Source organism: Aspergillus nidulans, chromosome V (assembly GCF_000011425.1).
Source record: "Aspergillus nidulans FGSC A4 chromosome V".
NCBI classification, from domain to species: Eukaryota; Fungi; Ascomycota; class Eurotiomycetes; order Eurotiales; family Aspergillaceae; genus Aspergillus; species Aspergillus nidulans.
Genome location: NC_066261.1, coordinates 1,982,457 through 1,994,855, shown reverse-complemented (window position 1 = coordinate 1,994,855; position 12,399 = coordinate 1,982,457). Strand labels below are relative to the sequence as shown.

General features: G+C 48.9%; 2 protein-coding genes and 1 pseudogene across 3 annotated transcripts, besides 1 other annotated feature; 1 reads left to right on the top strand and 2 right to left on the bottom strand.

The window, feature by feature from the left end:
* Positions 1 to 12,399: part of a sequence feature (contig 1.97 517..24746(-1)) that runs on past both edges of the window.
* On the top strand, positions 481 to 1,339 carry ANIA_05605 (annotated as a pseudogene). Its single transcript has one exon. A coding segment is annotated over exon 1 (859 nt).
* On the bottom strand, positions 1,833 to 4,769 carry ANIA_05606 (H(+)-transporting V0 sector ATPase subunit a). Its single transcript, XM_658118.2, has 3 exons — positions 4,501 to 4,769; positions 4,341 to 4,419; positions 1,833 to 4,265 (listed from the first exon to the last, which is right to left on the bottom strand). The coding sequence occupies exons 1-3, from the start codon at positions 4,624 to 4,626 to the stop codon at positions 1,912 to 1,914; spliced, it is 2,559 nt and encodes an 852-aa protein (XP_663210.1). The 5' UTR covers positions 4,627 to 4,769; the 3' UTR covers positions 1,833 to 1,911.
* ANIA_05607 (proteasome activator BLM10) lies at positions 5,966 to 11,986 on the bottom strand (the record flags this gene model as incomplete). The annotated part of the gene is made up of 3 exons (XM_658119.1): positions 5,966 to 6,028; positions 6,085 to 11,497; positions 11,556 to 11,986. 3 exons carry the CDS (start codon positions 11,984 to 11,986, stop codon positions 5,966 to 5,968), a joined length of 5,907 nt encoding a protein of 1,968 aa, XP_663211.1.

Here is a 12,399-nt window from a genome sequence, read left to right as displayed (position 1 = left end):
TAACCATCTCAGTACCTTGAAAATACCGGCTGTTCTCACAGAGGATACCTTAGGAGTAGGTGCTCCCTCATTCCGTTATCTTGATTTTTTTTTTTTGAATGATGCTCTTTCGTATTATATACGCTGGAAATTACCGACTGAGGCCCTCGGCTTCTGAAGTCAACAAATGGCTATTTCTGACTTTTCAATCTTGTCTACTATGTTTGCTCTTGTTAGACTGTATGGCATGTTCTGACGTTTTGAAGACAAATTAGGAAACAACTCTCCATTACCCGATGGTAAGCTCTTTACATTCTCTTGCTCAAGAATTGTGTTTTTCGAAGATGAAGCGGCACTGGGCTCCGACGGCGTTCGACAGACGTCCGGTCTTGACGGATAAGCCATTTTGCGGCAGGCCTAGAAAACCTCGCCCACTGAGATTACCGTCTACAAAACATGCTCTGTCAATGGGAGTTTTGCTTGAGGCTAATAACAAAGCCAGACTGGGAAGGGATCGCGAGCCGTTTGTCTCAAATGCATTAGATTTGTACAAGGTAATTCCGTCTTGCACCTTTTATCTCCCCCTCACATGATGATCTTCTAGATGACGAGTCTTATTTGAGTTTTCAATGCAGACAACATCTTTTTTTTACCATTCATGCAAAACTGACATGAATATCTCTACCTTATTGCATGGTTTATTTTCAGAACATTGCGCTAACTGTTCCTGAAGTCTCTTACAGGTAGAGTCCTACTCGACAGATCGTCGACCAACTCATGATCTGTATGTCTGACTTGCTTTCAACCTCACTTTAACTTCCTTAATGATGAATCGACATAAAAAAAAGACAAGCATATGTCCAAGTCGGCACCGCCGGCTAAGACGACAATTGTCATTACTGACACCCGTCATATCCTGTTTACTCAGCGAAGTCTTGTCGGTCCCAGTACTGATAGCTCGTAGTAAGTAGGAAAATTGACATGGCCGTCTTTGACTGCGCCCTGGATTGTGAGTTTCCCTCCTTTTTTTTTCCCCTTTTACAATGATGATTTACTTTTATTTTATCACGACGGTCAACATATGTCTACCTTGATGACCACAGCCTGTGACAGGGCATGTAACTGAAACTGTCTCCCTTCACTTGTCTCTTTTCATGTTCAGTGCGGAAACAAACACTAACATGTTCCAGTCTCTTGTAGGTCAATTTGCCTTGAATTCATTCGTTAGTCTTGGTAGGATTGTCATAGCAATTGAGATGATTCATTCTTCGGTATCTGGTGCCTATCATACATAACTCTATAGATTCCTTTAAAGTCTACTGTAATCTGTGCCGCAATAGGGCCAACGGCTGTTACGTAGTGACTTGAAGACTCTTATCAGGCCGATTTGCCCATTCCTAGGGTCAGCGAAATATCGACTTTATTGCACGGTGAATCCGTCGCGCAACCTAAACAAATGGCCCAATATTGGTATCAAGCTAGTATGTTTATTCTGTTAGACTTCGAAGACATTACACCCGTGAATCAGCTCTGATACTCAGCAACGTGAACTGAACGATGCAAAGAAGAATTGGGTCACTAAATATATATCGTTACCATTAGGCGATCAAAAGCATTGATTATATACACTGAACATAACTAATCTAGACTGTGAATAAGCACACACTCCGTAACTTAGAGAGTATATATATCTACTTACGACGATCTATACAGGGGGCCACAAAGCATATACGAATTTAGAGCCAAGACATACTCCAGTGCTCCCAACCCTGCCGGGTAGGTTCGACTGTTGTAAGAGTCCTCTGGAAATTGCTTCCATTCTATAATATTGTTCCTATGGGGCGAAATATACAATACATCGACCTCGACAAGAAGAAAGGAAATATAAAGAGAGAAAGAATGCGAGAGCCAAGCCAGCTTAATCTAAACCGTTCAATCAACCGGATCCTCCTCCAGTAGGGTCTTAAAGCTAAATGGAGCGAATGGTATACCATCGCCCATAAAATGCTTGCTCATGGCCTCAACCCAGTGCAGACGGAGCGAGTGCAACATGGCACTGGTTCCCTCCATCACACAGAGAATGGCAATAGTCAGAGTGAACCACATGTAGAAGGTGACAATGATCATGATGGTACGAATGGTGCCGTCTTCTTGATCAAACGCGGTGCCGAGAGTCATGTCCCAGAGGACAATAGAGAGCTGTTGGTGCGCGAGAGAGAGCGCCCAGAGACGCAGGTAGGATGCCGTATGGGAGATACAGTTGAGGCAGAACTCGATCGTGTGGATGACCTGGTGAATCATAATTTCGGAGAAGTCGAACTCCTCGTGCTCTTCTTCGAGGTCCTGGGCAATCATGGCAACGCCTTCGCCGTCACTTGCCGTGCTTTGACGGGGGCCGTCGAGGTCGCCGTCTTCATCCAGGGCGCTGACGCGGGATTGTTCGCCGAGGCCACGGTAGCCGAGGGCGCGGGCACGATTGTGCTCGCGGCGAAGGTAGAAGGGCTTGAAGAATAGCATAATGGGGACTTGTGCGACGGCAAGGAGCAATAGGCAAAGCTGGACACCGCCTTGGCCAGGATAGAGCTCCTCTTCGACGTTTCCAGGGGACAGAAACATAAAGATGAGCATGTTGAGGAGACCAGGGGGTGACTGGTTTCTAGCCGGCCAATCAACGGACCATTTGTAAATGATAGTAAGAACAAGGTAACCAAAGATGGATTGGAAGAAGATGATGCCGGGGATGAAGTTGCCGATGATGTCGACTTTGGACTTGAAATGGCGAGCATTGACGTATTGCAGGATAAGAGCATAGGTCATATGCGCCCAACCAAGGATGATACTCATTTTCATCTTCAAACTGTTGGTGAACAGCAGACTGTTCTCGGCCTCGTGCCAGTTCCAGTCTAGACCGAAGGGGAACCGGTAGCTGCCCTTGAGTGACGCTTCAACAGACTGGCCTTGTTCAATATTGTCAGGCCATTTCCAGGAACTCGAGAAGACGGTGAAGGACTTGGAGAAGATATCATTGTAAATGAGACCAGTGTACATCGAGAAGATACCCATCATTAACATGATGTAGCGACCGTAGAAAGCCATATACGTCAGTTCGTCGAGCTTTGTCTTTGAGAGCTGCCTTTCCCAGAAGATCATGGCGGCAGCAGCCAAAGCCATTAGGAAGCCGTGACCGAAATCACCAAACATGACGGCGAAGAGGAAGGGGAACGTGACGACAGTGTACAGGCCGGGGTTGACCTCGGAGTACTTGGAGATACCATACGCATCGACAATGGTCTGGAACGCTTCGGTGAATTTGTTGGTCCGTACATAAGTCGGCGGCGTCTTGTTCGTGCGAATCTGGTTAACGATGGAAGGAACACTAAGACCAGCACGGTCATTGACATCTTGCAAAGTCGACTTAATCAACGACAGAGAGTTTGTGGGACACCAAGCTTCCGCGATAAGAGTCTTTCGCGCTTGATCATACGAGCACTTGTTGAGGGTGTCGTAAACGGCCTTCTCCTTCTTGACAATGATCATCCAAGCGGCCAGGGAGCGAGCGATCTGAGAAAGCTCCGCGTCGAGAGTGTTCTTCGTGTTCCGCAGGACATTGTTGACATCACTCAACCTCGTGTTAACCTCATGAATCTGGTCCCGACGCAGTTCGCTGTTCTCATCGACGCTGTAAAGCGAAGCACCAAGGGACTCCGAGATCTTCCTGATCTTTGCAATAATGTTCTTTCCATGTGCAAAGATCACGAAAACCATCTTCTGCGTCTCCTCGTTGGTGGTCGGGTCGACGATGGGGTCCGGGATCTCAGCTTGGTTCATGTAGAGGTTACCACGGAGCGTCCGCCAGAGAATACGCTCAAAAGCACCAATTCGGTCGCGAGGGATAACACCAGACACGAAACCGATGTTCAGTTCGAGAAACGACTGCTGGCCCTGCGCATCGCCGTTCGCACCACGGTGGTTCTGCTGCTCGACGTCTCGGAGAAGCGGCGCCTCATCGTTATCAAAGGATTGGCGAATTTCTTCAGTATGGGTGTGAGCACGGTCGAAAAAGCCCCCGGCCTCCCTCAAAACCCAGCGCCATTCGGTCAACTCCACTTCGCGCTTCTTCAAAGTCTCGTAGCTGTCATTCAGCGAAGCGATGCGCTGCTCCAAGCTCTCGCTGCGTTCAGCAAGCTCATCAATCTCCGAAGCCAAAGGGGCAGCGAGCGTATCCGAGAACTCCGACGATGGCCTCATCTGGATTCCAGCCTTATCCATCTGCGCATGGAAGTAACCTGCCCGTCCGAATCGATTAGCCACCAACCCACTCACTCAAAGTGCTGGAAAGTCGCAGAAGCTGGTAAACATACGAAGCTGCCTCTCCACATTATCCAACCGCCGAATCTCCTTCGTAAACGTCTTTTGGAAAGCGTTTGTCTCGGGATTGAGCTGTTAAGCAAAAGAGTACCAGTTAGTGACGACTCACTTGCCAGCGCCTCTCCAGCATTATCAACCATGAACAGCACTTACATCCCGAAACTGCACCTGGCCTAGCTCACCAAGAGCACTAACAACCTCACGACCGATCTCGTTCGCGATATAGAGCTGCGTCAAGCTCATATCCGACGAGCGGAAGAAGGTGTCCTTCGGAGCCATGGTGAAGTCGACTGCCTTAGCAGTGGGTAGTCCTGCACCACAGCGACCAGGAGTTGCGCAACTGCGCTAAATTTAACTCTGAGAAAAGTTATAGGAGGTAACGATAAAAGAATGATGGGGTAGAAGGTGAGAACAGCCACTGCTCCCAAGCCTGAGCACCTAAGGATTGACGTGATGTCTTCGGGCTGAGAGCGGCAGCCGCGTGGCTGTTTCATAATCACATGATTTACACAAGATTGGTCAGCCAATGGCTATACTATGCATAAATACGTGCATAAATAAACCTACGTGAAAGTTGCGCCGGAATTTGTTCCTCCCATCAAGCATGCTTCTTGCTGTCTAATAAAAGCAAAGAGTGTTCCTCGAGGTCACGATTTGTTATATTCTTGAAATATAATTCATATTACAGTATTAACGGACGTATGCCGGCTGGGAGGTAAATTCGACAATGTCGTTCTATAAAGATAAAGTCAGAACTGCTCAACGCCAATTGTACGATTTTCCGAACCTCTGAATTCCATGAGATACTCTGTATGGCTAAGAACAGTTGTCTCTCAAGTGGATGCTTTACATGTTCAGGGAAAGGTCCGTCTAACTAAGACCTGATCCGCCTCAATAGCAGCATACGACCTGGACAGCATGAGCTTTGAGCCAGGCACTGGTCAGCGGACATAGTGGTCCAATGAGCGTGTACTGTGCCGAGCGTGGCGGGCCTTGTCGGCGGGACAGCAGATGTTGCGAGAAGCTTTTGTCAATATGTATGAGATTAATAGGAAGTGTTGAATGACGACGATGTTGGTTTATGGCCCTTGTACAGAAGGGCGTGGGTGTTGTATTGGGTAAAGGGCGCTTCGGAAATTCCAGATGCTGAGTGGGCGAAAGGGAATCACAAAAAGATCTGGAGGTGGCAGTGGAGATACAATGGGAGGTTGTGTTAGTATTGGTGTCTTGGTTTGTCACTGAGTTTCTTGTGATTGATGTCCCTGCTAAGTATGGGGTGCGGTGTATCTATCTTCCTTTGCTCATGAACCTCATGTCAGTTGATAACCTCCTGCAGACGGATTTGTTCAGCGTTTTCAGTTCTCGAGCCAAAATATATAATTTAAGGAACCTAGGGTCCATGGAATATCTTATTATCAGTACACTAAGGACGATTAGATGGCAAAAACAGATGTAAAGCCACAACAACCCTGCAAGCCCTATTAACTGCCGCCCAGTGTCGACTTAGTATACAAACCCAAGCGGTTATGTGAGGTCGTGATATATCTTCTCTGTCGCGCATCTTGCTCTTGCCCTTGCAATGGCTCTTCATTTCAGGGGTCTGGAACTCTACACAGTTCTAAGCGAAGTAGCTCTTCCAAAGAACACCTGAGAGATCTTCTAGTTGATCTGAGGTAAATGCCTGATAGGGGATTAGTTGCTATGTGCATACAACAGAACAAGAAAATGCTGACTTACCTTCGCATCGATATGCCATGTGTCCTGCCTGGTCTTCTTGAACTCACTGATAATTGACTTGACACTTGACCCCACAATGCCAGGATCGCTGGCCGCACGAACGCTCAGCGTGGTCAGTGCTTCAGGGATCCATGTCGGCGGTGGACTGCTGTAGGGGAAAGCTTGAATAAGTGCTCCGAGACCTAGAACGGCACCGTGCCTGGAGATAACAAGACGGGTGTGTTCAGGATTTGGAGTATTGGCTCCCGAGGAGCCCGGAGACGATAACCCACTGGCCATACGAGGCATCTTTGGTCGTTTGGGAAGAGGATTCTCTACCAGGATTTGGGTGAATCGCTTCTTGAAACGATCCACGATCTCTTTGCGGAGGAACTCTGGAGAACAACGGACCATCCCTGACAGCGTGGCTGATGCACCCGCTCTGACTTCATGCTGTGGGTCCTCTAGCATGCTCGCCACGCACTCAAAGAGCTTATCACGGTCAGAGGGAGAGAGAAGGAAGAGACGCCTGAAGTAGATAATCTGAATATTGATCATGACACGTAACCGCTGGTGCCAAGAGGGCGACGTCTGCCCAATGCGGATAAGTGTCTTAATAAAGTCTGAGTTCTCCTCAGCGGGATACGGAACGTTCGGTAGGTGACGGAAAACGTGGTATGCTAGTGATTGGAGTTCTGGATCTTCCTTAACATCCATCATATGCAGCAGTTGTCCTGTGAACACCTCAGCGAAGAAGGGGGCAAGCTGCGTGCACTCATGAGAAGACAGCGTAGAGTCAAGCCAAAGAAGAACGGTTTTGCTTCCCGAAGTGTAGGAAGAAGGCGTCTGTTGGCCAGGGGTCCTCTCTTGTCGCCATTCCTCGATCCGCGTAAAGATATCATTTATCATCTGTCTGAAGTCCGTATCCGGTGAATACGGATAAGAGCCAACCGATGAAGATGCTTCTTGATCCGCAAGCAGACTCTTGACGTCTGGGTAAGATTCGTGGTACCGCGTACGGAATATAGTTGCTAGAGTCTGTCCCATAGCTTCACGAACCCCTTTATAAGGGTGGTCAAGGTGGGCAAGGTAATCTTGAACAATCGGTTTCTCAAGCCGGAAGTGCCAGCCTGCATCAATAATTGATTGATGCAGCAAATTAATCTTGGAGCTTTCCTTGAAAGCTGCATTCGTCGTCATGTCTAGGCGGAAGCTCGCCAGCCAGTCAACTAACGGCCAGACTCGTCGCGGGTCACGGCACTGAAGAATCATATGGAGAAACGTTGTCCAGTAACCAGAGTTCTCCGGCGTCAACCCTTCGATGAAAATCTTTTGCACAATTGGGAACGCATATTCCCAGACCAACGTTCGCTTCTCCACACTAGTATCCGTAACAGAGCTGACCAGCGCACCCAGAATTTCTGCAGTTGCCCGATGTTGATGTTTATCACTTCCATCCTCATAAACCGCTTCAATCTCCTCTTTAATATCTTCGAAGGTGGCTGCTGTAAGTCCATCGCGCAGCATCAACTCAAAAGCATACAGAAGCAACATTGCACAGGACATGCGGAACTTGTCGGCTGAGGGATCACGTGGCTCTTGCTTCAAGTACATGAAGAACTTCTTGAACCATGCCCGATCGAACAGCTTACCCATGCGAGAACGTATCTGCCATTCAATCTGATCGTACTCGATGTCCCGTTCAACATTTGGTTTGTACCCAGGCATGTGGTCAGCCCATACAAGCCAGCCGGGGAAATCGTGATCAATATAATACTCCGTTTCCGGGTTAGCAAAGCTTGCCAAAAATTCCTCAGTCCAGCCCTTCTCATATCGCTTGGTGGCCACTTTGATTTTTGCTGGAAAATTCTGGTTACCCAGGATATAGCTCTTGTAGTCGTGATTGCAAATTGCTCGGACATCAATCATGGTGAACAGCGCCGTGAGCCCCTGTGAGTACATACCTCGCAAGCCAGGGTGGTCGTCGATGGAGCCCATAGTAACGAGCTCCACGAGGCGCTCGCTCGCGATGTAATCAAACCGCAGGCCCATTGAGATGACAATGGTCGCTGCTCGACTAGCAACTTTCCAGTGGGCTTCGCGGGCTAGATCCACTAGCTCCTCAGCCAAGGCGGCCTTCTTCTTCTCGATAAGGGCCCGCTTGTTGTTTAGTGAATTTCGTTTCTGCTGAATTTGCTCGTCGACGTTCTGTGACGTTGGAGCGATGGACTCCACAAGGTCTCTGTCTAGGATTGCCATTCTTTCCATTGGACGGCCATAATCCATGATCTGATATACTACACTCGAGCATATCCGTTGCACAGACGGCCTATCAACCGCACTCGCATCAATAAAAGCTCGGACTAAAGTGGGAGCATACTTCCAATGACGGCCAACGGTTCTGGCCACACTGCTAAGCAATAGAGAAAACAAAGAACCCTTGATGCGCGCGTAGTCATTCTCCTTGATGCCATTTTGCAGCGCCCTCAGAAGTGGGGGGATGACGAGTAGGCGGGAGCCCCAGACGACCTTCAAGGCCGACTCTCCCGCCGTTTGAGCGTTACGGCGCGTCTCAGTATAAGCAGATACGCACGACTCTGCAATATCCAAGAGCAGGATTTCATCCAGTCGTGACCGGCAGCGTGGGGCGGCATTGTGTCTTAAGCGCTGCAGATGGTACATGTTGGCTCGTCGAATAAGCAGGGGACGTGGGTAATCCTTGCGAATGCCACTCATCTTATAAGGGTGGATGTCGGCAAGAAGAAGGCGAGTCACTCTATCCAGTACATGGGCGGACCTCTCGATACCAACATCGACGAACCAGCATTTGTAAGCAGAGTATAGAGCACTGAAGCAGGGCACGTCGTCCTCCTGCTTCTCACACAAGTACCTATGCACCTTGTGAAGAGTCCAGCCTGCCCTTTCCCGGATATCATGGATAGAAACATAGATAGGGTCGTTCTCTTCTAAGGGATATCCCGTTGGGTAGGTGTACGTCTCCCTTACAGTATCCTCTTCGGAAGTGTCAAGCGAGGAATCGGCCTCTTCGTCTTCAGGACCAGTACCAATCACACCATCTGTCATCTCCACGTCCTCTGCCTTGTCTGATACCCCATTGGTTCTGCTACCCTTCGTCTTTGAGGCAGCCTTGGCGTCGAAGAGAACAGACACACCCGAAATGATAAGCCGCAACAGAACCAAGTTTCTGATCACTTCATCGGACCATTCCTTACCGATTCCATCTCGTCTGATGTTGGAATTTTCATCAGTCAAAGCAGCTAACTGCTTAAGGGCAGACTCGGCCTGGTTTTGAAAAAGTTCGGCAGCAAACTCTATCTCCTGCCGCTTCGGCACGTGCCACTTCACGGTCAAGTTTTGCGGGTCGGGTCTGTAACACCAATGCTCGGGCTGTATGCCCTTGGCCACAACATCAGGTTCATAGAGGGAATAGTCTGAGGTGTATGTCCCGGTGAGATTGAGAAGGAGATGGTGGATAAAGTTCGAGACATGGACGGTTGGGATGCCGCGACACTTCTGTTGCATATAGACAGCAATATCGAACAGCTCTTTCTTGTATGCTAATACGGCATCCCCAACGTGCACGACACACATGCTGAGCATGCTGACATTCCACACAAGGCCCCTATCACGAGGAAGCACATCCGTACCAGTGGTCCGGGTCGAACCCGCACCGTTGTCATCAATCTCAGTTCGGATGGCCTGTATCAACACTGGAATAAAACGTTTCAGTGCCTTTTCAGGATTGACTTTGCAAACAGCGTTACAGATGAAAGCCATTGCGTCGCGAGCTTGGTGGATGACATGGTTTGACACAAAATCGACAACCTTAGTCAGAGCAATCTCATAATATTCGGGTGATAGCGATGACAGTAAAGGCATAAAGGTCGCTGGTAGCGTGTTCACGATATTCTCCTCTGGCGAACCATTTCGCACTCTTGAAACGTCGGGGAGATTCTCCAGTAGCGTGAAGACGCGTCCTAGGAATGAGATAATGAAGTCTCCGAAACCGCAGGTTGAAGAGCGAAGAATCATCTCCTCCGTCTCGTCGCTGAGTTCGGTGTCGTAGTTCAACTGCACTTCGACGCCTTCTTGTTCCATCCGCTCCATCTCTCCGGGAATCCATTGCATAGCGAGCATATCACAATTAATCTCGTCTCTTCCCTTCGTCAAGTCTGTCATGGGAATATTATAGCATGCGGCCTGGATGAATGTCAAAGTGTGGAGAGACTTTTCAAGGTCGTTCGCGTCAATTCCGGGCAATGCCATTCCAAGGAGAGTTGTGAGGTGACAACGGTACCCCTTAGTCCTTGCTATTATCCGCGCGAGGATCTGGAGAGCTCGGAGTGACGAAGTGGTACGGTGAACTTCTACCAGGCCTTGCAGAGATGGGTAGATTCGCTGCAAAGCTCCTGGAAGGATTAGATGCGGTTCCAAGAATGCTAGGCCCTGTAAGGTCGACAACGAGAAGCTCATAGCGGTGGCGCTTTTAGAATAGATACCCATGAATATCACGTCGCGCAAGCAGAGCACGAAGCGACGTTTTAAAGGCTCTGTCAGTCTTCGCTCCTGTGGGACCTCCATCTCGCCACTCTGTTCTCTGTTCCAGCGCATTACGAAGAAGTCGGTAAGGTAGTACACCAGCTGAGCTAAGGTCTTAGTCCAGCTGCCCGAATTTGACGGGTGGAAAAAAGTCTCTACGGCCTGTATAAGGCCTTCGAGCTGGCTCAAGATTGATTCTTCCTTGTCAAGACATGCTGGTGATAGAGACATAACGATCCACCTAGCAATGTGATGTGCAACTGGATGCTTCCGAGAGTCGCGATCAAGCATTATCCCCAATCCAGAGGATATATCAACCAGCGCACTGTAGGGGGAGCTCGACTGCCCAACTGGAATTTCCAGGAGCCTCAGGATGGCTGTGAAAATAAGAGAAGATTGCTCTTTGGTGAAGAGGCCATATTCAGAAAACGGAATATGTCCAGCAGGCAATGAGTCCCGCGCCAGTCGGGAGAAGAAGTCGAGGAACGTCTGATCAAAAGTTTTTGACCGGCTAACCAAGGACCAAAGATGGAAGTATGTTGGCATATAATGCTGCGGTAGTAAATCCTCTCTTGACTCCGGTGGTGGGGTTGTGGGAGCAAGCAAATTGATTAGTCCGACTACGACAAACGCGCCTTCTGAGAAAGAGGTGCTGTAATGCGGAAGGAACTCCTCCAGCATGGCTGGAAGCTCACAAGGATCAACGTAGAGCTGGATAAATGCGCAGAGCTTTGTCAAAGTCTTGACATTCCGCTTGAGGTTCGAAGAATGTACGAGGCCAGATTCTGTTGGGAGAACGAATGCTTTGAGTTCTCTGTACAGAGGTCTCCAGTCCAACGTCAGGTCCTTAATTGGCCTTAGGTAATGCTTGCGTCTGGGACTATGTCAGCATTGGCATGCGTAAAATACCTGCAAGATAGAGTTGCACTCACTTTGTGAGAAGCATGAACATGCTCGAAAAACGCTCGGCGACGTTGGGGTCGATGCCGGGAGCTAGAGAGAGCTCATAGTACAGCTTAACAAGCTTGATCCGGTCACTGCGGGTCGGGTCAAACTTGAGCGATAGCCATGCTCTCAGCTCCCGTGTCCAGTGCACCGCACCAGGACTGAAATCGCCCGATTCCACCGCAATATAGAGCTGGGTCAGTATGTCTCGAAGATATCGTGCCCGCTGGGCCTCATCCTCTGTCTGATATGGCAGGTACTTGAAGTAAGGATATGTGCGTGGTCGGACTCGTGCTTTAGGCTCGCCGTCTCCGTTGACGCCGTCAGGTCCACCACCCGGGGATGTGGCTCGTGAAATCGTATGTACATTATGGAAATTGTCCGGTGTTAATATAGTTTTAGAGTTTGGATTGTCCATAATCTGCAGCTTGTGCGACGATTGCTGTGTGTGCGGATGTTAAGAATTCGGGAGATGCGGGAAAGCTCTATCATAACACTGATGTCAGCTACACGGATGTCAAAGTGACGGTACAACAAGCAGCGCTATACATTGACTCATAGAGCTCGAATCCAGAAGTTAGAGTATAATCACCGTTAACCGACAGTAGCCTGCTGTAGGTCGTTTATTCGCATTGGACGAATCCCAATAGACCTGGTCTAGCAGTGCGATCGAAAGGAATACAGCAATGATACCAATCGTGGAAGGGGTATAGCCAGGAAATTAGCCCAAGCAGGTAAAATTCGGTTCGCAAAAGCCCCCTATTCTACACAGAGTTGGGAGCTGGAAAATTGAGGATAAAAGAAGCTCACGCACGACAGTAGAAGACAGCC

Bases quoted from the DNA above. Each gene is read 5' to 3' on its own strand.
- ANIA_05606 (XM_658118.2), bottom strand. From the start codon at position 4,626: ATGGCTCCGAAGGACACCTTCTTCCGCTCGTCGGATATGAGCTTGACG. The intron at 4,420-4,500 runs GTAAGTGCTGTT...TTTGCTTAACAG, and splicing joins GCCAGGTGCAGTTTCGGGAT to CTCAATCCCGAGACAAACGC. The intron at 4,266-4,340 runs GTATGTTTACCA...TCGGACGGGCAG, and splicing joins TAATGTGGAGAGGCAGCTTC to GTTACTTCCATGCGCAGATG.